Genomic DNA, 26,668 nt, shown 5'->3' with positions numbered 1-26,668 from the left:
AATTTGAAAAAATAGCAAAACCATAGGTGCTAAAGAGTGGCAGGACAATGAGGTCCCGAGACCTAGGACTTAGGGATCCTTTTCTCCAGGTAGCCTGAAGGATCACCAAGATGACCTGTCTTGAACAACACATGTAAAGCCCCTGAGTGCAGCTTTTCCAATGCTAATGGTCTATGTTCACTGTGAAACTCTATGTGTGGCTTATTTTTGTTTTTTTTGAGACAGGGTTTCTCTGTGTAATACCCCTGGCTGTTCTAGACTCACTTTGAAGACTACAGCAATCCGCCTGCCTCTGCCTCCCAAGTGCTGGGATTAAATGCATGTGCCACCACGCCCAGCTCACTATTGAACTCTTAATAAATGTCCAGGACTTTAACTCTCCAAGGGACTGGATGTTCTACTACTTGGGAACTTGATTCAGCCTGGCTTCTCTTTAATGAAACTTAAAGCTTTTTTAATGAGTTGATTATCTGTGTGCATACATAGAATTACATGTAAATATGCTGTAAAGTCTCAAGAACCCAAGCTATTAATAAAGGAAGAATATTTCCACCTAGCTGTCGAACCAGCACCCAAGACCATTTCTATTTCACTTCCAGAGAATTCATCTCCCCCCCCCCCCCCATGTACAAGGAAATCCTCAACCCAGGTTCTCTAGAGAATGGTGTCTCTTTATAGCTCACAGCAGAGTTGGGTAAATCCTGGAAGTGGGGGCTCCTTTTCTTCAGCTTCATAGATGATAGGGCATCCTAGACACCTCTGGCATTGCCTTCCAGATCCTTGGCAGCACATTCTTCAACAAACGCTTTAGGAAAAATACCAACTTTTCCTTTACACTCCCCTTCCAGCCATTCTTCATTCACTGATAAAGAGCAAAGTATGCACTAGTTACTTAAAAAGAGATTGGCACTTCTAGCAGTTTCCAGCAAGCCTCCACCAAGCCACCTGTCTTCGCTCCCATAGTGCCAGAGTTAGGGGTAGGAATGTGGTCACACCCAGCTTCTCACATTGATGCTAGCATCCCTCCCAGTTCAGCAAGCACTCCAGCACCACCACTGCTACCCACAGAACCATCTCTCCCACCCATGTCACTTTTTAGATTTCTAATAATCAGCTAAGTCACAATTAGCAGCCTCTACTGCTCTCCAGAAAAGTACTTCTTGGATTTATAGCAAAGGCAGAATAATTTCAGCCAGTTACATTCTGTAGCAGTCAGAATGCTGTTACAGTCTTGTGCCTAGTAAAGTCATGGACAGGAGAAAGCCACACACTTGCGTCTCCCTCTTACCAAAAGCTAGGAAATCAGTTGACCTTAGTGGCTAAGAGTTGATGTTTCCGTTTGTTGCCCTTTGCCTTGTTTTTCCTGGTATGTGAGTCTGGTTCTGTGGTCTTGGAGTAGCACTTACCATGTGACAGCACCAGGATTACATCTCCTTCCACAAATTCCAGGTCTTCCGGCTGGGTAGCATCATAACTAAAGATTGCTACCACTTGGCTCCCCTCCTTAGGCTGAGGCTCTGTTGTCTGGTTATTAGCATCAGAGTTTTCACTTTCCTTGGGTTCATCTACAAAACCTTGGTCACCCTAAAATAGTAAGGGGCCTGTTAAGTTTGTTACTTTGTTGGCCAGTGAATACTGGAAACTATTAATGGATGCAGCTGATGCTTGGTTCTTACCATAGGCCTAAAATGTGAGTAGCAAATGGTTGGGTAAAAGAAACTGAAGTGCAAAACTCTATGTAGCCCTGAGTTGCCTTACTTGGACCCAATAGGTGCTGCTTTTTTTTTTTTTTTTCCTTCTCCCAGATTGGAAAATAATTTGAGCCAGAAGTAAATGGCAGTCTATGGTATAAATTCAGCTATGCTTTTTGGTTGGTTTTGTTTTGTTTTTGTTTTATTAATCTTATTACTCTCTGTCAGAGACAGACACAGAGCACCATGATGTATAGTATATCTGGAGATCAGAGGACAAGTCCCTTCTCTCCTACTATGTGGCTCCTGGGAGTCTCTCAAATCATCAGGCCAGACAGCAAATGCCTTTTCCTGCTGAGTCATTTTGCTGTCCTTAACTAAGTTTCTCAGGTAGCCCCGGGTGGCCCGAAGTCATCTTGCTTACGCTTCTAAATGCTGAGCTTACAGAAATGTGCCATTCCTGGATGGATGTCTTTAGGACTGTACAGTGAGGTGGAATTAGCCCCATTAAGCCTGAAGTGTGTTTTGTTCGCATGTATGTCTATGTGCCATACATGACCAATGCCAGGAACTGAACCTAGGTCCTCTGGAAGAGCTGCCAGTGCCATTAACTGCTGAGCCATCTCTGTAACCCAGCCCTATGTTCCCTGGCTTTTTCTTTTATCTGTGTTTGTTTTTCGAGACAGAGTTTCTCTGTGTAACAACTCTGGCTATCCTGGAACTCTCTCTGTAGACCAGGCTGGCCTCGAACTCACAGAGATCCTCCTGCCTCTGCCTCCCAAGTGCTGGGATTAAAGGCATGTGCCACCTCCGCCTGGCTGTTCCCTGGCTTTTAAGCCAGCCCCCATTTACTAGCTGTGGGTCCCTGAGTATAGCCTCTCTGAATCTTTTTCCACATCTGATAGTGAAACTAGAGAATAAAATGGAGCAGTGTGACATCATAGCAGCTGGCCCTTCCTGAATACTTAACTCTGGCAGTGCTGAGGACATGGGAGTACTCCACTCTGGCTGGTAATGAATGTATGAATGTTGCTTCCCTGGGTGCATACATAGCAAATGGGGATTGGCTTTGCTTTTCCTAATCAGTGAGTGAGAACAACTTAACAGCCTCTGTGGGCAACAGTGGCAGAGAGCCTGGATGGAGCTCTAAGAAGACTGTTAGGGAAGCTAGGGAAGATCTGTGTGTATAGACATAACAGTCCCAAAGAACATTTAAAGTGAAATCATTCACATTTAGAGTAGAATCCTTTTCTAGGCAAATGTTCCCAGGCAGAGTAAACTGAAGTTACCCACCATACAGCATATAGCATTTAACAATCAAAAGAACGGGCAACTCCTGTGTAAAATCCACTTATAGGCTGAAAGCAAATGGAGTCACCATAGGGTACAGAATAAGAAGTGGAAACTACTCTCTGGAAACTAAGGGACAAAGTTCAACTGTTCACCCATCACTGTCACTTCTAGCCTCTAACTTTTCACCTGAATTTCTCCTTAAGGTCAAGTGACTCCTGTCTAGACTTCAGGGCTAGTAAGACAGTTTGGCCTTGTCACTTCAGCCTGGTGGTAGACTACAGATGCAGCCAGGCACTCTACCCCAGGTCACTAGGCCTTTCTGTCCCTTGTGTCCTAAATTACGAAGTGTGATATACCTGCATGTATAAGGAGCACGGGGGGCTTCTAAGAATTCCTTCATAGAGTATACTTTGGTACAGGGTCTGACCATGAGCAGTTCTCGGTAGATGCCAGCTCTCAGGAAGAGACTGGTCCTCCCTCAAAAGTTCCTCATAGAAATCTACGGTGAAGAGTAGCTACAATCTCAACTGGGCCATAGCGTGGTCATTCCTGTCCTTGTTGCAAGCGATAGCCATGATCCTTGACCTAGTCAGTCTAGTAGAGGTAGCTTGAGGCAGCTGTCCACTTCTGGACCCCCTCACACAAAACCCTCTGCCTGCTGTAACTGACTGAGCCTCTAAGCCACCTTGTCCCCATCACTGAGCCTATTGTGTGGCATGCGAGAGATGTTGGATAAACGCTGAATTCAGTTGGTGGACATGGCCTTATGTACCCTGGCTCCCTCCACTCACCACTGTGTGCTCACACCAGAGAGTCAGGCAGTAGTTTTTCACTTGGCCCCAGGCATCCTTCACGTTCTCTTCTGACAAGAGCAGCAGCTCAGTGCTGTCCCGAGGCTGGTAGCTGGTAGGGATGATGGGTAAGGACCAAGGCAGAGACCATCAGCACAGAAACCACCCCATAGCCAGTCCTGTGCATCAGCATCAGCCAGACACACACACACACACACGCGCGCCCTCCTGCATCCCCAGCTGCCACCTTCATGAGGCTCACCTCAATTTAGTGTGTTCTGGCAAGAGCTCCAGTTTCTTAGACACCATGTCCCGAAGCTGACTGTAGGGGAGGCCAAGCTGAGTCTCCATGACCACTGTGTATTTGTAATGTACCTTGAGCATGTAGGGCATAGGCACTCTGAGTTTCACTTCCTGACGGAGGAAGAACAAAGAACACCTTAGAGTGGCTTTCAGCAGCATCCTGCATCACTACAGCCTTCTACCACTTTGTGTGCAGGCACCAAGAGAACCCCAGTTAATAAGTTTAATTTAAAAATTAATTAAAAAACAACTGTTTATTAATAAACAGGCAATTGGTTTCTGCATTCCTGAGGGCCTTTAGAGGGCTCCTGTCTAACACTTAGAATTTCTATTGAGCTATGTGCTCCACTACAGGCTAATGTGACGTGTGTAGGGGTCCGTGGCCTGAAGATGGAATGTCAGGTGGCAACTGGTTCAGCCCTTCTCACTGCTATTCCATAATCCTAAGAGATACCCCACATTAGACAAGCCAGACTCACCTGTCTTCTTCACCTAGAAACAAGGAAGAACTTTACCTTGTGCTCTTCTTTTTGCTTGTGACCTAAATGGGAAAGGAAATGGTAAGTGAGTGCTAGGGTGGCATGTGCCACCCACTACGCCCAGTTTCTCATCCCTTAGCATCTGGGACAGTTATGAACCTTAGCAAACGCTAGCGAAACGTCTCAGTCTGGAGAAGCACAGGGGCCGGGGGGTGGGTTGGGTTGGGGGGACACGACACACAGATATGTGAGCCAAGCCAGGCTCTTTCCCTAGGGAGCGACATGGAGGTAACTATCAGAGGATTTTCCCAAAGGCCAGTTAAACCAGGGGGATCCAAGGCAGAGAGAGAAGACAGGCATGGGAGATGCGCCTGAGCCCAGGCAGAAGCACTACAACCATTACCATTTCGTGGTCCTGTAGTTTTGTGTAAGTTTTGTGGTTTTAAATTCGTCATGTTAGCACAGCCGTGTGTGTGTGTGTGTGTGTGTGTGTGTGTGTGTGTGTGTGTGTGTGTGTGTGTGTGTGTAAGAGAAGTCTGAGACTATTTACCACTGAGGATGCACGAACGCCTGAGTACAGCTAACTATTAGAATGACTGGAGAACTCTTGCTAATATCAATCAAAGGCCTAGGGACCTGGGACGCCAATCTCTCTAGCGCGTGTTTCTTCTCGAACCTCCAGATACCAAAGGTAAGAATCAAAAGTGCTATGAAGGACACTGGATGGGGCCACTGAAGATTCACACGTGGAATAAGCGTCATGTATTAATGGTAGGTGTCCTGGGTGAAAAGTGTACTCCTTAGGCAGAAGCATGCTTGTTCATAGGTTCATAGGGGACTTACACCCAGGAAGGCTCTATCACGGGTCTCTAGTTTATATTTAAATGGCTCTCAGGGTGCAGGGATAGAGAATGAGGCAAGTACATGATACAGAATGTAAGCAACTGATGTTTCCATTTAGAATGTTTGTTTTATTGTGTGTGCATGATATGAGGGCACATGCCCTGACATGCATAGAAGCCAGAGGACAACTTCTTTGTGGCATTGATTTTTCCATCCTGGTGATTGCACTAAGGCCACACGGGATTGTGCAGCAAGTGCCTTTAACTGCAAAGCCATCATGCTGCCTCATAACTGGTGTATTCAAGTGAAAAGGTGTAGTAGTCAAGTGTAGCCTACTTCCAACTTTTCTGTAGGTTTGCAATTTTCCAATTATATAGAGGAGGGGGCGTCAAAGCAGTTCTGATAGTCAGGTGGTCATGAACAGGCTGCCATCAGAATCTGCTTAAACTCACGTTTTTCCCTACCCAGACTAGGAAAGATCCTTCTGGAAAGATCTCTATCTGCACCTTCCAGGGGTCCCATGTTCAAGCCCCCCGGGGCTCTGCTCTGTGGAGCATGAGTGCTCTGAAAAGGCTATGATGAAAAAAATGCAGATGCTGCAGCCTTTCTTCCTCAACTTAATTTAGGTACTTACTAAGGGTCCTTTGGTGACTACTGTCACGATGGGCACTTCCCGCCCCTTCACCTGCACACATTCAAAGGAGGCGAGGGCAGAGCGTTGGCATCACACTTCAGCGCGATGATGGATGGCACAAGCAAGACAAGGCTCTGAGAAAATGTAGTCATAAAGCAAGGGGCACGCTGGGCAAGGGAACCACAATTTCCTACATGACTATGAAAGCAGCCATCTATCTGTCATGAAGCATCCCAGAGAGCTCCCTCCCCGGGGCCACCAACCTGGTGACAACTGAGATCTTGCTGGGGCACTAGAATTAGGAGGTGGTGGAATATCAGATTCTGGGGAGCTGTCCTCCTGGGGGTGACAAGAGCAAACAAAATGTCAGATAAAAACATGAGAGGGCTTCCTTGGAAAGAAGCTGGATGCACATGACTTCCTAAAAGTTGGAAGATGACACAGGGAGATGACTAAGGAAGGGGGAGGGGCTAATTCACAGCCACAATAAGAATGCTAATACCCACACCCCACATACAAGGCCCTTTGTTAGGAGCGTATGCCATCATGTCTGATGTATTCCGTGCTGAGGATCCAGTGGATGTTACATAAGCAAAGCACTCTGCCAGTGTAGCTACATCTCCAGCCCTTATTTGGTTGGTTTGTTTTCGAGACAGGGTTTCTCTGTGTAGCCCTGGCTGTCCTGGATTTGCGCTGTAGACCAGGCTGGCCTTGATCTCAGAGATCCACCTGCCTCTGCCTCCCAAATGCTAGGGTTAAAGGCGTGTGCCACCACCTCCCAGCCCTTATGTATTTCGTTTTTTTAATGACATTGCACCAACCAAAAATATCGACTGTTTGCCCTGGTGAAGAGACATGCCTGGGAACACCTAGCTTTGCTTCCTAAGTCTCCCTGGCCAGCAGGACTCCTAGAGGTGGGCGGCGAGTCCAGCCAATTATAGTGGTTGCCTCCACACACAGGTGATCGTTTCCCCGCGCATCCAGGTTCATCTCTGGGCATCTTGATTCTAGCTCAAGCGCCCAGAACTAGTGAGTCATGGTGTGCCTTCCCCATGACAGGAAAACCACCCAACCCCTTTTCCACTTTCTCCCCTCTGGAGAGAGTTGTGTGAAGGGTGAGAGGAACAGGCTAGGCCTTGGCGCTACGGTCGGTACCTGGGGCTGCGACTGCGGATGAAGCCGAAGCTCAGCGGGCTCCAGGTAGTTGCAAGGGACAAGCCCCTTCTGCCGGGTCGCATTGCAGAATCCAGAAGCAAAAACAGAGACTCATTAGTACCCAAATCACAGAACAGCCCGCAGCCACGGGTAGGGACAGCACCCAGACGGCGGCCCTTGGCAGTTCTGCAGGTAATGCAGCAGATTCTGCCCCTGTGCCCTCAGCGCCTCCCGCTGACCCTCCGAATACCTGGCCATTAAACATGACTGTGGCCCAGTTATCACTCCCCTTCTTCAAGACAAAGACGATGTTCCCTGGCATGACCTGTAGTTCTTCTGGTGTCTCCGGCACAAAACCGAAGAGCACGCGGTGTGCCTCGCCTTCCAGAGCCCTGAGGGGGTACACAGAAGACCGAGCCCATCATTCAGCTGGGACCACACCCCCTTGCTGCGAGAGAAGGCGTTTGAGGCCAGAGACTTAGCTTCCCACTCACCGCTTCTTCCACAGCCTATGAGACCAGTGCGGAGTGCTGGCCTGCCTAGGATCCTGAGAGGACTGGGTGAGAAACTGCGTGTGTGTTCCATGACCACACAGGAGTCTCCCTTGTCCTCACGGAACACAGTGCAATCCAAGAACCCCAGAGATGGGTGAGCCCTTGTGTGCCCTCTGCTTCTCCTATACCTACATAGACAAATGTGATCGCCTTTCACTTCAGAACTGAACGGACCGCACAAGGCACTTGTAATTTTTATAGTCGGCGGGTACCAGCAAAACTAGCAGGAATTCCTTTCCCTTAACACTTAATAACTAGAAAGCCCCCTCCCCTTTTACTCATCCATTTTATTTTGTCTTTGAGACAGGATATCAGTAGCTCAGGCCGGCCTGAGCTCTCAGCAATCCTCCTGCCTCAGCCTCTCAAAGGCAGAGATTAGAAATGTGAGTACTTGGGAGGCAGAAGCAGGCAGATTAATGTGAGTTCCAGGCCAGCCTGGTCTACAGAGATAGCTCCAAGACAGTCAGGGCTACACAGAGAAACCCTATCTCAAAAACCAAAAAAAAAAAAAAAAAAAAAAAAAAAAACCAAAAACAAAACAAAAATGCGAGCCTCCATACCTTTTCCCTATTAAGTCAACTTTCACTTTTTAACTTAAAAGACAACTTTCTAGCTTTGGCATAAATGAATTCCTGCTCTCAGTTCTACTCTTGTGTTTTGGGACCAGTATTAATCAACACAAAGGGTATTTGAACAAGCACCAGGTTAATGTGCCCATCCTTTTCAAAAGATAACATTTTTGCTTTGTTTTATTGAGCTTATTTCATACTAACTTACAGAGTTTTATTTATTGTGTCTGGGGGGCACATGCACCACCGTGGGCAAGTGGAGGTCAGAGGACAATTTTGTGGAGTCATTCTCTCCTTCCCTTTAAGGCTTGCATAGGAAGCGCCTCTGAGCCAGGCGTGGTGGCCCACACCTTTTAATCCCAGCACTCGGGAGGCAGAAGCAAGCAGATCATCGCTGTGAGTTTGAGGCCAGCCTGGTCTACAAAGCGAGTCCAGGACAAACAAGGCTAAACAGAGAAACCCTGCCTTTAAAGAAGAAGAAGGAGGAGGAGGAGAAGGAGACGAAGAAGGAGAAGAAGAAGAAGAAGAAAAGAAGAAGAAAGAAGAAGAAGAAGGAAGAAGGAAGAAGAAGAAGAAGAAGAAAGAAGAAGAAGAAAGAAGAAGAAGAAGGAAGAAGGAAGAAGAAGAAGAAGAAGAAGAAGAAGAAGAAGAAGAAGAAGAAGAAGAAGAAGCTCCTTTGCCCTCTGAGCACCCACCTCGCCCTGTTTTTTTGTTGTTGTTTTTGTTCTTTGGTTTTTGTTTGTTTGTTTGTTTTGTCTTGTTTTGCTTTAATTAACACACACAGTTTCATGATGAAAATTTTTCAAATAAAATTTGATTTTTGTTGATTCTCCTCCCTCTTTTTACTTCTTCCCTTGTGCCCTTTACACACAAACACCCCAAGCTCTCCCTGCCTTCCTGTCACGGGTGTCCCCTTGCTCTCTCCCACCCCTTCCTCAACATCCCTTTGCACACGCCTGGCATGGCGGACAGTCCTGTGCAGACAGGTGGCTACGGAGCGACTAGAGGGCAGGTGGCGTACACACCATGGACATATACATCCCTGGTGGGTTGGATCCTGGATTGGTGGGATTTCCTCTTTCTGCCCAGAATTTTCAAAGCAATCTAAAACTTCCAGTAGTCCTGTAGCTGTTTTTCTGTTTTTGTTTTTGTTTTTTTCAGATGGGGGAAGGGGGGAGGGGAGGGGGATCTTGCTATTTAGCTCTAACTGGCCGTTAGCAGTCCTGCTACCTGATAGGATTACAGGCTTGCACTGCCATACCTAACATAAAACTAATGATCCATGTCTGGAATTTTTCACTTAATGTTTTTGGATCATGGCTGACCACAGGTAACTGAAATGACAAATAGCAGGAGACTGCAGATAAAGAGAGATAACTGAAAAACAAATAAACAACAGGTACAGCAACAGCAAACCAGTCCTAGAGGCGGTACCGTCCTTATCCTCCTCCCTCTGAGGAGGAAGCTAGTTCCCAGGCCCTGCCAGGGTGGACAGGAAGTATGGGCTGATGAATGACACAGGCAGAAGTCAGGGAATGCCACCTCCAGGGGAGGAACCTCCTAGGCCAGCCTTGTAGGAAGGGGATGGGGAGCCTGGCAGCCAGGAAGTGAAAGCCACCGTGGAGACTCTGTGGGGGCCTTGCTCTATGGGAGGCCATGTCCTTTCCGCTTCACGGAGCCTCCACATCCCTGGTTACTCCCCGGTCACCCCTCCACACCTGGAGAGTCTCATTGGTGCCACCTGGAACTGGTGAGTGAGGCTGCCTTGGAAACGAGGCAGAATGGTTCCACCTGTTCCCTGGCCCACCCAGGCCTGCGTCTGTTTCCAAAGTCCCTGCCTGATGACGTGGGGAGGTCAGCTCCTTCAGCCCAGAGAGCTTGGGATGAGCCCCTTCAGCCGCTTGCTCTGGGATCACCCGTAGTGTGTATACCCCCCCCCCACACACACACTCTTTATTGGAGGGGGAAGTAGGCTTGCTTTGCTCTTTAGAGTGATTAGGCCACTCTGCTTCTCAGCCAATACACAGTGACTTTCTTTTTTTCTTTTTTTTTTCTTTTTTTTTTTTTTTTTTTTTTTTTGGTTTTTTGAGACAAGGTTTCTCTGTGTAGCCTTAGCTGTCTTAGACTTGCTTTGCAGTCCAGGCTGGCCTCAAACTCACAGTGATCCGCCTGCCTCTGCCTCCCGAGTGCTGGGATTAAAACTGTGCGCCACCATGCCTGGCTGTGACTTCCTTTTCTTGAGACTTTTCCCTCCTTCAGAAAACATGTGTCAATAGTGAGCAACAGCACCCACACAGGAAAGAGACTCTGTATTAGCTTCTGGAATCTTAAGAGCTTCCGAGAGACCTATACTCAGTACAAAACTGACTTCTCACCTCTGATCTGGGCCATGTTCCAATGGACACACTCTGTGGGAGGCCATGCCCATTGTGACACCAGGTTGCTGCAGCTCGGGTTGCGGGGGGGCCTGCAACTCAGCCCCTCCCTGCAGCTCAGGCCCTTCTTCCCCCCTTGCCCCCCCACCCATCATATGACTCCCATGCAAGCCAGGTATGGTGGCACACATCTATGATCCCAGCACTCAGGAAGGCAGGTGGATCTCTGAGTTCAAAGCCAGCCTTCTCTACAAAGCAAGTTGGGGACAGCCAAGCCTAATACAGAGAAACACTGTCCTGAAAAACAAACAAACAAAAAAAGGACTCCCGTCCCAACTACATTACATATTTCTAACCTTGAAAAACAGGAGGATCCTAATATCCTAGAAAAGAGCACAGGGCTTAGGCCTGACCCCAGCTTGATTTCTTCACATCCTTACTGCTCTCAAGTCAGGCGTAGAGTGTGAGCATTCTGCATGGGGATCTAAATCGCACTCACCTGAAGATCTCTGGGGTTTTGGGTCTCGGTGGAGGCTCTGCAGCCTGTGGAACATTCAGGAAAGATGAAGAAGATGATGAGCAGAGGAAGAGTTGGGGGGGGGGGAGAGAACAGAGTATTAATGGTAATTTGAGCATTATTCCAGGTCCCGTGAGGTGAACCATGGCTCTCCTAGGGCTTGGAAAGGGAGAACGGAGATTTGGAAATTCTGGTGAGCTGGCTCAGAGGCTGGGAGATTGGGCCATTTCCCAACCAGGCCTATACACCGGGACTGCGAGTAGGGGGCAGACACTCAGCTATGCTGAGTGGTGGCTGAAGGAACCATTGTGAGCCGTGTGTCAGCCTAGCTCCCTTCACCCAGGACTATTAATACCCCAGAGAGATCTAGCCTCACCTGTGGCTGCAGAGGAGCAAAGCCAGAAAAGTTGTCTTGATGAACCACGGATGCCACAACCTGAAACACAGACAAGAGAGAGTGAGCGTGCTGCTGCCAGCTCTGTTTGTCACCTGTGTCTTTCTGGAAGACCTCCTCCCCTTCCTCACACCACAGAGCTGTTGCCACTTGTGTAGGTTCCAGAGGAAGATGAGAGGTAAGGATCAGGAGTGAACTTCTTCAAGATTAGAACTCACTCTCTCTCTCTCTCTCTCTCTCTCTCTCTCTCTCTCTCTCTCTCTCTCTCTCTCTCTCTCTCAGACACAAATAGAACGTCAAGTTAACCATTCCAAGTGAAAATTCTTTGCCAAAACATTTTAATCATCCCCAAAAGAAAATGTTGGATCTAGCAAGTATTTTATAATCTCCTCTCCTAGCCTGGCAACACAAGTTTGTAAAAAAAACCTTTTATGAATAGAATTACTCATTTTTCTTTCTTGTTGTTGTTTTTGTTTTTTTGATACAGGGTTTCTCTGTGTAGCCTTGACTGTCCTGGACTCACTTTGTAAACCAACCTGGCCTCAAACTCACAGCGATCTGCCTGCCGCTGCCTCCAGAGTGCTGGGATTAAAGGCATGTGCCACCACCGCCCGGCTTGAATTATTCATTTTTCATGGTATGTGTGTCTGTGTGTCTATATGTCTGTATTGTGTGTATGTATTGTGTGTATGTGTGTGTGTTATGCCCAAGAGGGCAGATTTGCATGTGCCTGAATATTTAAGTAGAGGCCCTTGGTTAAGCTGATGGTCACCCCAAGTTGCTCTTCCACACCATTCACTGAAGCAGGGTCTCTCAGTCACATACAGAGCCAACTGAGGCTGGCGTTGCTCACTCTGAGCATCCTGTCATTAATAGGAGGGACTCCATGGCTACCTGGCAGGTAAGCAGGTCCTGGGACCTAGAATCTGGCTCTCAGGCTTACACAGCAAGCACTTGAACAACTGAGCCACTCCGCAGCCCTCGTATATAGCATTTGTATCTGTCCTCCTACAGACAGCACACATGTTCATCCATGTGGTGTACTATGCATTGGTACTTTATCCTTCTTGTGGCTGAGTAGCCCACTGTATGGACATATCGCCCTGGATATATCCATTTATGTATTAATGGCTCTTTGGGGTATGTCTATTAGGCAGGTTGTGTTGGCCTCTGTGATTCAGCTCCAACCACCCAGGACTGCACAACCCACATTTCCAAACTGTCAAAGTCAGAGGTACATTGCATAAGGTCCTGCTGCCTCACTTCAGATCAGTCTGAAAGCCTTTAAGGCCTGTGTTCAGAAGAAACCTAGCTGAAGAAGCAATCTGGTCATAGGGCCGTGAAAATGGGAGTGATTCCACAGAATTCTGAGCAGTAATCAATTGTAAGACCATTGAGCCAAAGGCATCTCCTGCTGGCTCTCTGCCAAAAAAACACCCTCCCTACTCCCAGGGAGCCCTCGCTACGGCTTTTTTCTTTTGCCTTGATCCCAAGACCCAGGATCCCGAGAGGAACCTTAGAAGTTACTGAGGGTCTGGATGATGGAAGAAACCGGAGGGTCCTGATGAGAATAAACCGGAAGCGTTTGTTCATTCCTTACTGTTGGCGAGATCCCCATTACCATCCCTGAATGGGGAGGAGGTGCAGTCGGCTTGAATCTCTTCCGCCAGGCCTCATGCAACCCCGGACATAGGAGAGGAGGAGAGCTGAGCAGCCCCACCTACCGTAGCCTTGCCCAGATAGTCCTTCTTGGCCAGCTGAGCCACCTGCCTCTCATTTGGCCGGAACAGCCTGCCCACAGGGATCACCACGGGCTCAAACAGTTTCTGCTTCTGTAACAGAATCATCATCAGTCACAGGTCACCTAGTGGTACAGGGTTCATTATAACACACTGTTAGGTGAGCTTGTGTGAGCAACATAGAGTGCGCTTAGACGACCTTGGCAGGTCAGCCATTGTGGGATATGGGATTGGCTAACTAAAACATCTTTCCATCTCTCATGACTATATCTCCTCGTCTGAAGATGGGTGTGATAAAACCATTCCTGATTTCCTCATCCCATGGACCTCTGGAGACAGCCTCAAGAGAGCATCTCTTTTAACCCATAGGGACTTATTACTCTAGAAAGCTAAGCCAGAAGCAGTTGGATTTATTATTAATTCTTTGAGAATTTCAATGAATTTTTATCACATTCACCTAACTCCTCCCCTTAACTCCTACAAGACCCACCCTCACCTCCTGACTTCCTTTAACCTTGAACCCTTCGCCTGAAACAGGGTCTCACTGGGTAGCTTTAGCTGGCTTGGAACTCACTATGTAGACCAGGCATACATGGCTCTTGCTCCCCTAGAAGCTACCAACTGTGTCCATGCCTCTTCAGTTAGGGAGGGGGCTCCTTGTGAACTCCTGTCTTCCTCCTGCTGGAATGCTGACCAGCTTGATCGTCTGCAGGCAACCACAGCTGCTGTGAGTTCAGCCAGTGGTTCCTAATGCCTACAGGACACTATTTTGTTCTGGTCCTCCACGACCTCTGTGTCTTACACTTTTTCTCCCCCCTGCCCCCCCCACTCCTTTCTCTGATGGCCCTGAACCATCGGGATGGGATGGGACACAGATGTCCTATTTGTGGCTGAGCACTATTCAGCCATTGATTCTCTGCACTTGGAGACTTGCGAGACTCTGTGTTAACCACCATCCACAGCCCCACTGTACAAAGGAACTTATCTGACAGAGGACAGAGATCTGTAGTCAACCATGGGAACAGATCCGAATTTAGAGGGCAGTGGGATACAACACCCATTTAGCAAAATAATAGCAGTAGGTTCACCTCTGGGGCCTTTGAGCTCTCTAATATGGGTACTTAGATTTGCAGCACTAAGCGTATGTTTCCTCCTATAAAGTGAGCCTTAAATTCAATCAAAGGCAGTTGGTTGCCTCATAGCTTTCATGCCACTATTGCGCCCAAGGGCATATCTTACCAACACAAATCATTATTTCAGTTCACAAGGCTCACAGCAGAGTAAGATTCCTGCTGTCTCTTTCCCTCCCAGCAGTCAACCAGATTCTAGGCCTGTTAGAGGTAACCAGCACGGAGAAAGCTGCTTGGTCAGTTCCAACTTGAGTTCTCCATCTCCTGTGACCAATGCATGTGCTGTCTTAAGCAATAGGGTCATGTTGGAGCTATTCTACACGGAGGGTTATGCTCATATCCCAGAAGTCATAGGTCACCAAAGTAGTGCAAACTCTTTCATTGCTCTTGGTTACCCAGCAGGAATTAGCTTTACCATCACCTTATGTTGGCATTAGCCATTCAACACCCTCTTTTTCCAGAGCACTGACCCTTTCCCACTCTGCGTGGTATCTTGAGTCTCTCTCCTAGCAGAGAGGGCACCACAAGGGTAGCTCAAGGCCAAGCAAGGGATGTAACAGTGCTCTCCTGGTACCAGTATTGCTCATGTACACAGGCACGCACAAACCTGAGCCCTCTTCTTGCTCTTTAAATACAACTTAGTTAAAACTACCTTCTGGTAGCTGGAAGGTGACTCAGAAATTAAGAGCACTTTCTGCTCTTCCAGAGAACCAGTGTTTGGTTCTCAGCACCCATACAGGACAGCTCACAACTGCTTGTAACTCCAGCTCCAGGGGATCCAACACCCTTCTGGATGCTGTACCCACCTAACCACACATGCACATTCTCACACATAGACACATAATTTAAAATAAAATATCTCAGCTGGGTGGTGGTGGTGCGTGCCTTTAATCCCAGGACTTGGGAGGCAGAGGCAGGCAGATTTCTGTAAGTTTGAGGCTAGCCTGGTCTACAAAGTGAGTCCAGGACAGCCAAGGCTACACAGAGAAGCCCTGTCTTGAAAAACCAAAATAAGAAAGAAAAGAAAATATTTCCAAAGAAAGAAAAACAACTGTTGCTTCCAAATGTAATCAGACTATGAATAATAATTTTCACAATTCTCTCATAGAACTGGGAAAATTTTGTGGAAACTATGTTGACCCTGGCACTGCGCTCGACAGTTAGGACTCAAAGGCAAGCAGAGAAACACAGCTTCTCTCTTCACAGTGCTTGGAGGCTACACAGCACCAAGACACTGCTGGCACTGCCCAGGCCTCCACGCGAAGAGACCCAGGGGCTGTGCTATGGCTTCTCTGCTCAGATTCAGGATGGAAGATACTGAAAGAGCATTTATTGGCCAGAACCAATAAAGAAAATGCTCCCCATCCTGGTAGTCTAGGAATCAATGGGACTCCAAGGAAACCCTCCTCCCTCACCACACTCACCCAGATGCTCTCCATGGCCTTGTCAATTTTGGAATGCCTAGGCTCCGACTTCATGTTTGTTGCCAAGGCTAACTGTTCTTCTGCCTTTTTCCATTCCTCCTTCTTGGCATGCATGAAAGCGATGTTATACAACACCTGGAAAAGCAGAGGCCACACGGCTTGAAATGACTCCAAAGCCAGGCGCCACGGAAGGGTCACATGTACACACAAGGAATGCCGTCTGGTGACGTGGTTCCCTTCCCCAGGATTTAGGGGATAGTCAACAGTAGCCTTAGCCACTGAGTTAGTTATGTCAGACATAAGCGGTGTTAAGGAAACACTTTCTGATGCATAAAGCATAAAGCAGTATCGTGTGCATTCTTCTGCAACCAAGGAGGTCAGAAGGGGACAAGAGCTTCTGTGTTGCTCTAATACAGAGAGGAGGAGCTTTCCCAGGGTCCCGTGGGGAGGCAGAGACAGAGCTGGGAAGGAAAATGATTTCTAATTCCTGCTCTTAGAATAATAATAATAATAATAATAATAATAATAATAATAATAACAACAACAACAACAATAACATTATTATTATTCCTGCTCTTGCGATTGAACCTGGGCCGAGCAGTAGGTAGGCCAGGTGTGGGGTGGGAAAAGGTTCTGGATGCACTGTTCTGCCAGAGCCAACAGAACCTGCCTGGGTTTACAGGAATAACAAGACTCCAACATAGCAGCAACTTCATGGTCCAAGTCCAGCGGAGCCGGAAGGAGAGTCGGCACTCACAGAGCCCAGGGGAACACTTTAGTTGCTGTCGGGGAGGGGATGGCAGCGTTTCCCCGGTCTTCAGTTGGACTGAAGGGTCGTTCACCAGTGTCTACTGTCTACAGCACACTGTACACCCAGAACCAACGAAACTTTTGGATACACTAGTAAAAGGGTGTGTTGGAAAGGAAACAGATGCGACACTTGAGGTGGAGTTTTAAAGGACACCGAAGCTCTGTCTTCCACGCCCTAGATCACATGCTTTCGGGGGCACCAGCTGCCTTGTCCTGACAAAACTTAGCCAGTTCCACAAGGCTCTTCTGCAGCAAGAATGGAGGCCCCTGGCCAACAGACGATTCTACCCTGCTAGCTACACCTGGGCAGCGAGGTCCGCAGTTCCATACAGTTAGTGGCTTGGAGCTGGTGCTGGAAGCCAGGACCAAGCCCAGGAGTGGGGCTCTAGATGCCTTTTACCACGCATTTCTGAGCTGCTGCATTGGCTTAGAATGGTTGAAATGAAGATTTTTTTTCCCCACATTTATTTATTGTGTGTGTGAGCCATGGTGCACGTGCAGAGATCAGAGGAACTTGGAGTCTTTTTTTTTCTACCATGTGGGTCCAGAGGTTTGAACTAAGGTCATCAGTTTGGTTTTTTGTTTGTTTGTTTTGGTTTTTGTTGTTGTTGTTTTGTTTTGTTTTTTGGGCTTTTTGAGATAGGGTTTCTCTGTGTGGTCCTGGCTGTCCTGGAACTCTCTCTGTAGGGCAGGTTGGCCTCGAACCCACAGAGACTGGCCTACCTCTGCCTCCAGGCTTGGCAGAACAACACTATGCATGTATTTAACATTTCATGTGTCCCTAGTGTTTATCTGTGAGCACAAAAGACCTCCAGTGCCTCCTATAACACACTCGTGTGCTAGGCCATAAAACGATGATGCAGATAGTGTGTGACGAATGCATTTTTGACTTAAAATACCGTTCACCCTCACTGGACAGAGGATGTGGCTCAGTTAGGAGCGCGCTTGCTCAGCATGTGCAGAGCCCTGGGTTCCAGCCCAGCACCACATAACCCTTACAGATGGGGCATGCCAGGGATCTAAGCACTCGTGAGGGAGAGGCAAGACGACTTGGCTACATACCAAATTTAAGGCTGGCCTGGGCTATAGGAATCCCTTTCAGCAGGGTGTGGTGGCGCACGTCTTTAATCCTATCACTCAGGAGGCAGAGGCAGGCAGATCGCTGTGAGTTGGAGGCCAGCCTGGTGTACAAAGCGAGTCCAGGACAGCCAAAGCTACACAGAGAAACCCTGTCTTGAAAAACCAAAAAGAAAAAAAAATTCTTTTTTTCCCTCAGTTTCCTTCTCTTGAGGCCTTTTCCCATAACCAGTTTCTGTGGCTGGAGGGGCCTTGAGGCAGACTCTACAACAGTGGCGTAAGTAGGGAAATGACTAATTTCCTGTTCCTTGGGTCATTTTGACTCTAACCACAGGCAGACTCCATGAAGTTCTGCTTGTTACCACAAGGCACAATTACTTATTTATTGTTCTTTGTTTTTGTTTTTTCAAGACAGGGTTTCTCTGTGTAGCCTTGACTGTCCTGAACTCACTTTGTAGACTAGGCTGGCCTCGAACTCACAGTGATCCACCTGCCTCTGCCTGCCGAATGCTGGGATTAAAGGTGTGTGCCACCACGCCCAGCTTTTTTGTTTTTTTGAGATGGCAGTTTCTCTATGTTGTCCTGGCTGTCCTGAAACTCTTTCCATAGACCAGGCTGGCCTTGAACTCAGAGGCCCACCCGCCTCTGCCTGCCCGAGCACTGAGATTAAAGGTGTGCGTTACCACCAGCTGCCTGTTTGCTCCTGCTTCCATACGTGTAACTAGCAACTAACCCTCAGCAGGGTGAATGGCAACGTTTGGAGACCATTTTGGTCATCACAAGGTGAGGCAGGGTGCTCCTGGCATTTAGTGGGGAGAGGTCAGAGATAGGGCCAAAAATATCCCAGAAGGCACCTGACAGCCCCTGCAACAAAGGGTCTGCTACAACTTATGGCAAGCAATGATCTGGGTCTTTGAGGAGCCTCTCCTGGCCGCCAGTCCCTGCCCTTGTGAGCAGTGGCATCGTAGCTGTGCGCCGACTGCAAGGCAAGACGGGCCACATGTCCCCCACGGACTCCGGGCAGCAATCGAGTCTATTTTTACTTGCAGCTCCAAGCAACCCTAGGAACACTTTACTTCTTGTGCCTGAGCAACAGAAGCAAAAGAGACATTCGCTCGGCGAGGCTTCTAAATAAAGGTCCGTGGCATTTGCAGGGGTTTTTCGTTGTTCAAAGCTTGTGGTGTATATTTGGAAGTTTGATAGGGAAGGTTATTTGGGGACGAAAAGTTCATAAACTCACAAGTCAAACCAGCCATGCCCATCCTTTTTAGTAATACAAGTAAAGAACGTGTCCTTGTTTGGAGAACTGGCCCTCAACGTGTGCTTTGCAGTCTTCTCTGACAGACTTGCACCAAATGGCCCACAGTCTCTCTTTGAGTGCTAACCAAGTACCCGGATGGGTCACAACAGGCTCCTCACACAGAACCGATGATGATTTTTGAATCTGTTAGTGTAATGCTGAGCAAATAACATGTCATCTTGAATTGCTAAATAAGATATGCAAATTACTATGGAGGCTCTCACAGGCCAGCACACTCCTGTCTGGTCTCCCTTCAGCGCACACAGTGAGCTTAGTTTTGCGTTGGTTTTTGAATCTTAATTTAAGAAAATGTTCACTCTCAGTAAGTTATTACTCTATAAGGAGTCTGAAGTCATTGGCATTTCCTCCTCATCTCTCTTTTTCTTCTGTCTATTCCCTTCCATTTCCTGCCTTTGTCAATGTTGGGGTCAGGTCCTGGGCCTCACACATGCTAAGCAAACACTATTTACCTCTGAGCTACACCATCGAGTCTCGTTTTTGTTTTGTGGAGGCAGGGTTTCTCCGTGTAGCCTTGGCTGTCCTGGACTCACTTTGTAGACCAAATGAGCCTCAAACTCAAGAGATCCACCTGCCTCTGCCTCGCTGAATGCTGGGATTACCGGATGTGCACCACCACGCCCGACTCTTGAGAGTGTTTTCTTTTCTTTTTTTTTTTTTTTATTAATTTATTCATATTACATCTAGATTGTTATCCCATCCCTTGTATCCTCCCATGAGAGTATTTTCTTAACAGACAACCTGAGCTGTAAGGCACAGGCGTCAGTGTGACTTCAGTAAACCTCTGCAGGTGCTAATCGAGCACTGTGCTCTCCGGGCCAATGCTCCTTACCTCACAGGCAAATAGCTTGAACTGCAACCCCAGGATCTTGTAGTCTATCAGCTGGTTCCCTCGAAGCTGAGTCAAGGCTTCTTTAAGGTCTCTGATAGCTAAGTCATATCTGCAGGACAGGGGGAGGAGAAAGCTAGTCCATCCAGGTCATGGATAAAGAAATGCAGAACACGCGTCTCCATGCCTCTCCGCTCTCCATCCACACCACTGGAAGAAGGCCTCCTATTCTGGCTGACCTAGTCTTCCTTTTCTCCAACCCCCAAGGCCAAAGATTCTATAGGCTAGGTGTCATTTTGCACAGGTGGGGACCCTCAGTCTTTGTCAGTAATGAAGATTCTTCTACTCTATGGGCCTTATACACAGATCCCACCTTTCTGATCACCCCGGTGACCTTCAAACACCATCCTCACTCTCACTGAAGTACTCCAGGCAGGACTACACCTACCTATCACCCTGCTTCTCTTTAGAAGAGTCTCAGATTCAAAGCAGTCCTTACCACCCTCACTCACAGCCAGATCTGCCTGGCACAGCTGCCAGGGGTTCCTTGTTACGGCTGTAGCTGTGGGCACCATTCTCCTGCCCACAGCCCTCCCCGCTCCGCCTCCCCCTCCCCCCAGTATCTTCTGTGGAGTCCAGTTTAGCTCTTTGGTTTTGTGGTCTCTTGCCTCCTCCACACACTGTGGAAAAGAGGGAGAAGTTCCTCCCACACATCTCCCAGGCCAGAAGGTAGGCTTCCTGGACCCCGGTCTGTAAAAGCACAGGCTGTGTGTGCCATTTCCCTGAAGCAAGGAGAGGGCAGGTGGAGGCACAGATGGCCTCTTCCCTGCGCAGATGCAATTTCCACTGTGTTCCACAGCCTGTTTGAGAGCAGGGAAACTTTCAGTAGGTTCAGCTAAGTGTCATCAGTGCTGGCTTACAAACGTGCCTCACTCCCTGCTGAGCCAACTGAGCAGGTGGCTTTCAGCTACAGACATGCCCTGAGTCTACCTGGCACTGCAGGGACTCAGCAAAGTCCTCCATGTAATTCTGTCTCATCAAGATTCCAGTGTGAATTTGTAAAAAGGTTGGGGGGGTGGGGGACTGAAGAGATGGCTCAGAGGTTAAGAGCACTGACTGCTCTTCCAGAGGTCCTGAGTTCAATTCCCAGCAACCACATGGTGGCTCACAACCATCTATAATGTGATCTGATGCCATCTTCTGGCCTGCAGGTGTACATGCAGCCAGAGTATTGTATGCATAATAAATACATCTTTTTTTTTTTTTTTTTTTAAGGGGATAAGCTACCCAAAATGCTTGTTTTGTGTGAAAAAGCTGGGTGGAAGTAATCTTGCTAAAGTCTATTTGTTTCTGTTGGGTTTTGGGTTTTTGTTGTTGTTGTTTTGTTTATCAAGACAGGGTTTCCTTGTTACATAGAACCCTGGTTATCCAGGACTCTCTTTGTAGACCAGGCAAATTGCTTGGCCACACTGAAGGACTCTAGCAGGTTTGGGGAGAAGTGGAGGTGGCTGCCTTATAGACAGTGTGACTACTCCTCAACATCCTTCTCATCCCCGCCTCCTGAATCCAGTATCTTCTTCAGAGGTAGAGAACATACACAGAGGCCAGCCATAACCCAGCCCAGCCCAGCCTACCCCCAGCCTATTTCATCTCAAAAGACAAACTCCAAGGTCTTCCTTTTAATTATCTCTAATAACCTATGATAAAGAGACAAAAAAGAAAAAAAAAAAAAAGAGACAGGCTTCTGGGAGGAATTTCTACATGGAGATACCTGAAAGTTCCAGAGCCTGGATGGCTAAGATTTTGAATAACTTAGAAAAAAAAATCTAGAACTGAAAAGGCCAGACATGGCAGCTTATGCTTGCAGTCCCAGCACTTGGGAATTGGAGGCAGGAGGGGTAGGAATTCAAGGCCATCCTCAGCTCACATCCTTTACTACATAAAACCTGCCTCATAAGAGGTTGAGTGGAGGGAGGAAAGGATGAAAGAAGGCGCGCGCGCGCGTGTGTGTGTGTGTGTGTGTGTGTGTGTGTGTGTGTGTGTGTGTGTATGTGATTCCAGAAAGAAGATGAAGAACTTAATCTGAATGATAATGATTAAAGCTGAGAAAAATAATACACCAAATTTAATTTTGGTTCTGCAACTCTCTAATGAGGAGTTAATTGCAAGTCTGGCATATTCTCAAGCCAAACTGTCTCTTTTCTTTCTTTCTTTGTTTTGTTTTTCAAGACAGGGTTTCTCTGTGTAGCTCTGGCTGTCCTGGAACTCATTCTATACACAAGGCTGGCCTTGAACTCAGAGATCCACCTGCCTCTGCCTCCTGAGTGTTGGGCTTAAAGACATGTGCCGCCACCACCTGGCCTCCTTCCTTTTCTTACTCCCTAAGTGGTGTTTTCACTGACACACACCTGGCTTCCATTTGTGACCCTGAAGGGTCCACCCTCTCTCAACTCCATCTGTAACCAGCCAACTACTGCCAGGGTGACAGAGTCTACTCAGAGTGCACCTGCCCCATACCTTGTCAGGGTTACCACCTTGGCAATGCACTTCTTGTCCATTTTACTGCTGGCCGCCCTAGTTCAGACCCTTGTTCCTCACAAGGATGCCTGTGTTCACTTCCAAATTGCTTCCCACCAGTCTCGTCTTCATTTACATACTAATTGACTTAGAAACCCCCCATGACCTGCTTGAGGACTTCCAGCCTTCATCATCCAGCGCTCTCCTCCCATTCAGGGCCTTCCCCTGCCCCCCCTCCCCCGTCCCCCTCAATGCCCTGCCCTCAGCGACACCAAGCTTGGCCAGTTTCACTGTTGGAAAGTTCCTCCTTCCTCTCAGCTGGTTTCCTCTTCCCTAGAACTTGCACACACAGACTAGCACTTTCCTCAGTTTGTTGTCTGGCTTTTGCCAAAAACACCCGCAATTCACATTTTGAATATTATCCGTGTTATGCATATACTTGTTGTTGTTTGGACATTTAAGGAGAGAACAGGAGGTTGAGGTTCATTTTGGGGGGTGGGGTGGGGGGCGGTTTCAAAACAGGGTTTCTCTGTTGTGTAGCCTTGGCTGTACTGGACTTTGTAGACCAGGCTGGCCTCCAACTCAGTGATCCACCTGCCTCTGCCTCCTGAGTGCTGGGATTAAAGATGTGTTGTCTTTTGTGTGTGTGTGTCTTTTTACTTTTTTTTTTTTTTTTTTTTTTTTTTTTGGTTTTTCGAGACAGGGTTTCTCTGTGTAGCCTTGGCCATCCTGGACTCACTTTGTAGACCAGGCTGGCCTTGAACTCACAGCGATCGCCTACCTCTGCTCTTTTCACTATTTTATTGACTGTAAATGACCCCAAACATGCATGCTGTGATAGTGGGAAGGGGACTTCACTACCAACCCAATATCCAGAAAGAACTAGAGTGAGGCAATGGGGAACGAATGCCTTTCCAGTCTCTGCAACCAATGGCATTGTACTAACACGATGTTTTGAAAACCATTCTTTAAAATCTGCCATTAACTATGAGCTCGTGTGTGTGTGTGTGTGTGTGTGTGTGTGTGTGTGTGTGTAAAATTTGTTTGTCTGTATTAACTTATACATATGCTGTCTGTAGTCTTCCTTTTGTGATAGGGTCATCCTCCTCACCCTCACCCAATAGTTTAGGCTGGGTTTTGCAAACACACTCAGGGGGGGAGGCAGGGTTGATTTGGTTGCATGAGGGCCTTTGTTTTGGACTGCTCAGCCCCTCACAGAGAGGCACAGTGGATGTCCTCAGTAGGGACGCTGGTGGGAGGCCCGGCAGCTGGTCAAGCAGCCGGTGGTAGTTTCTAGGCTCATTGTGGTTGTGACCCAGATGACTTCCAATGGGATCAGGCTCCCCTCCCCTCCCCCAGAAAGGCCTCTTGCGTGCTATTTCTTGCATAACTGCTCAGAAGATGCTAGCAAGCCTTCCCGCCCACAGAAGCTGAAGGGTACTTATTGAACACCAGGTCTACGAGCACAAAGAGCCACTGGGCTTGCTGTCACACCCCTACAGTGCCTGTAGCCCTGGACCACTTACTTCTCCATGCTGCTGTAGAGCATCCCTCGCTGGAAGTAGGCCACTGCCAGGTGCTTGTCTCTGTTGATGCTTTTGGTGAAGGCCTGCAGGAAGAAGGGCCCATACATGGTCCCAGAGCCAGGCAGAGAGGAAGCAGCAGAGTAGCCCGAGGGAGAGGCAAGCAGGTGTGTCATAATGATTCAGCAACTCTGGGTGACAAAATTGGCCTGGGGGCGGGATGGGGGGGGGGCAGACATCTTGGGTCGCAACGTCCCAGGGTGTTGTTTCCTCTTTGCGTAGCCTGTGGTAAATTACCTAATCTCCCTGAACCTCATTTTTTTTCTCTCTCTCTCTCTTTAAAATAAGTGATGGGGGGGGGGGGGGGACGGCCTGGAGAGATGGCTCAGAGGTTAAGAGCACAGACTGCTCTTCCAGAGGTCCTGAGTTCAATTCCCAGCAACAACATGGTGGCTCACAACCATCTACAATGTGATCTGATGCCCTCTTCTGTCCTGCAGGTGTACATGCAGGCAGAGCACTGTGTACATAATAAATACATCTTTAAAAAATAAAATCAGTGATGGGGCTGGACAGATGGTTCAGCAGGTAAAAGTGCTGGCTGCTCTTCCAGAGGACCTACATTCAATACCCAGCACCCACAAGGTGGCTCAAAACCATCTGTAATTCTAGTTCTAGGGGCTCAGCCTCTTCTAGCCTCCTTGAGAATCAGGTATGCACATGGTGTCAAAACATATATGCAGTCAAGAAACCCACTCACACTAAAAAAAATAAAATAATAAAATGAAAGTGACATAGTTAGACTATATGTTGTATGTGCTTGATATAAATGTACTATGTAAGTATTTATATCACTAAAATAATAACAAATAAGAATATATATATAAGCCGGGCGTGGTGGCACACGACTTTAATCCCAGCACTCGGGAAGCAGAGGCTGGCCTGATTTACACAGCAAGTCCAGGACAGGCAAGGCTACACAGAGAAACCCTGTCTTGGGGGAAAAAAAAAAAAAAATATATATATATATATATATATACATATATATATATATATGTATATATATATATAATATTATTAATGTTGGTTTAAACAGGAAAAGAAGGGCAGAGGAGATGAGGGGGCCAGCAACAGAAGAAGGGAAAGAAAAGTCTTGACTAGTAAGGGTAGAAGCCAATGATCTGAGTGGGTGAGGTAGTCTTTGGCACAGCATAGCCAAGAGTCCCAGGTTCAGGCTAAGATGTGAGCACCCAGGGCTTGTGGCAGAGCTTCCTCCAGGAAAGCTGCCTCCTGACTCCACTCAGTGCTTTGTTCTCCACAGCTCTAAGGATGCTGCCTGCCCTGAGGGGAGGTGGAGGAGGCAGCGCTCCCTCCAGGCCAGGAGATGGTTTTGTAGGTAAAAATGCTTCCTCACAAGCTTGACGTCCTGAGTGTGACCTCCAGAATCCAGGTTTAAAAATTAAAACAGGTGTGGACCACACTCCTTTAAATCTTAATTCTGGGGAGACAGAAACAGGATCTCCAGCCAGCCTAGCCCAAAAGGCAAGTTCTGGGCCGATAAGAGCCCCTACCTTAAAAACCAAACCACAACAAAACAGGTGGGCGGCACCTGTGAGATGGTTCAGCAGGTAAGGATACTTGCTGTGAAATCCTGGAGATGTGAGGTCGGTCACGGAAACCCAGGTAAAGGTGGAAAGAATGAAAAGACAGAACTCTACAAAATTGTCCTTTGATCACCACATGTGCACCATGGCTATATCCACCCCCACCTACATCTCTCTCTCTCTCTCTCACACACACACACACACACACACACACACACACACACAGTCAATCAATCAATAAGCCCAAGCCCAGTGGTCATGTCACACGCTTTTAATCTCAGGACTTGGGAGGCATAGACAGGCGGATCTTTGAGTTCGAGGCCAGCCTGGTCTAAAAAAATAAGTTCCAGGATAGCCAGGGCTACACAGAGAAACTCTGTCTCGAAAAACAAACAAAAAGATGCTAAAATGCCCCGCCCCGTACCCTTCATGATTCAATTGCAATGTGATTCCTTCAGCCAGCCTCAAAATCCTCAGAGAAGTACCCTGCCGTGTTGATCAGAATTGTTCTTTGAGCAGGTAAGATCCAGGAAGCCATAAGAGGCACTTTACAGCTGGGTGCAAGGGTAAGACAGAACGCCTGTGTCCAGGAGGCGTTGTAAAAGAACAGGTAACTGTAGAAGACGATCTTGGGTAACGAGAAATTATTGTAAAGAGCGGAGCCCCACCCATGGGTGCCAAGGAGAACCTGCCCTGGGAGGTTTTTAAGTTGCCTGCCAGGCCAGGGGTAGTTAGATGGGGCCTGTGGCGGTAGTTCTGGAGGGCTTTTGTTCTTTCAAAGGCTTTGGGAGGTCATGTTTCCAGAGGGCAAAAGGGCTATATATAATCACGGGGCCTCCCACTCACCTGCTCGGCAGCCTTCATGTTTTCCAGGATAGTGTGCATGCAGCCTATGTTAAAGCAGATCCTCGAGTGGGGGTCCTGCACCTCGCTAAAGGCTTCCAGGGCACCCTTCCAGTCCTTCTTGTCGGCTGCCAGCACCCCTTCATTCCAGAGTCTGATGGCCTCAGCCAGGGACATGATTAGGTGCTGCTCAGCAGGAGGCAGGGAAGTAGTTCAGGGTGTCTCTCTGCAGAGCTGGGGGCGGGGCGCTCCAGGC

General features: G+C 47.9%; 1 protein-coding gene across 1 annotated transcript; it reads right to left on the bottom strand.

Annotated features, from left to right (window-relative positions):
- Positions 1–668: 668 nt before the first annotated feature.
- Positions 669–26,668, bottom strand: Ncf2 (neutrophil cytosolic factor 2). Its single transcript, XM_051147581.1, has 15 exons — positions 26,416–26,668; positions 23,969–24,051; positions 19,929–20,037; positions 15,892–16,026; positions 13,323–13,430; positions 11,581–11,640; positions 11,187–11,230; positions 7,440–7,581; positions 7,190–7,258; positions 6,298–6,373; positions 4,594–4,619; positions 4,038–4,189; positions 3,776–3,887; positions 1,407–1,584; positions 669–862 (listed from the first exon to the last, which is right to left on the bottom strand). Exons 1-15 carry the CDS (start codon positions 26,587–26,589, stop codon positions 750–752), a joined length of 1,581 nt encoding a protein of 526 aa, XP_051003538.1. The 5' UTR covers positions 26,590–26,668; the 3' UTR covers positions 669–749.

The sequence above is a fragment of the Acomys russatus genome, chromosome 6, assembly GCF_903995435.1.
Source record: "Acomys russatus chromosome 6, mAcoRus1.1, whole genome shotgun sequence".
Taxonomy (NCBI): Eukaryota; Metazoa; Chordata; class Mammalia; order Rodentia; family Muridae; genus Acomys; species Acomys russatus.
Note: the sequence above shows the minus strand (reverse complement) of the source record. Positions and strands in the feature narration are given on the sequence as shown.

What these genes read in the sequence shown, in the direction of transcription:
- Ncf2 (XM_051147581.1), bottom strand. Translation starts at nt 26,589, where the DNA reads ATGTCCCTGGCTGAGGCCATCAGACTCTGGAATGAAGGGGTGCTGGCA. An exon ending in ACATGAAGGCTGCCGAGCAG is followed by an intron (nt 24,052 to 26,415) that starts GTGAGTGGGAGG and finishes TTCTTCCTGCAG; the next exon opens with GCCTTCACCAAAAGCATCAA. An exon ending in TCTGGTGTGAGCACACAGTG is followed by an intron (nt 1,585 to 3,775) that starts GTGAGTGGAGGG and finishes TTACTATTTTAG; the next exon opens with GGTGACCAAGGTTTTGTAGA.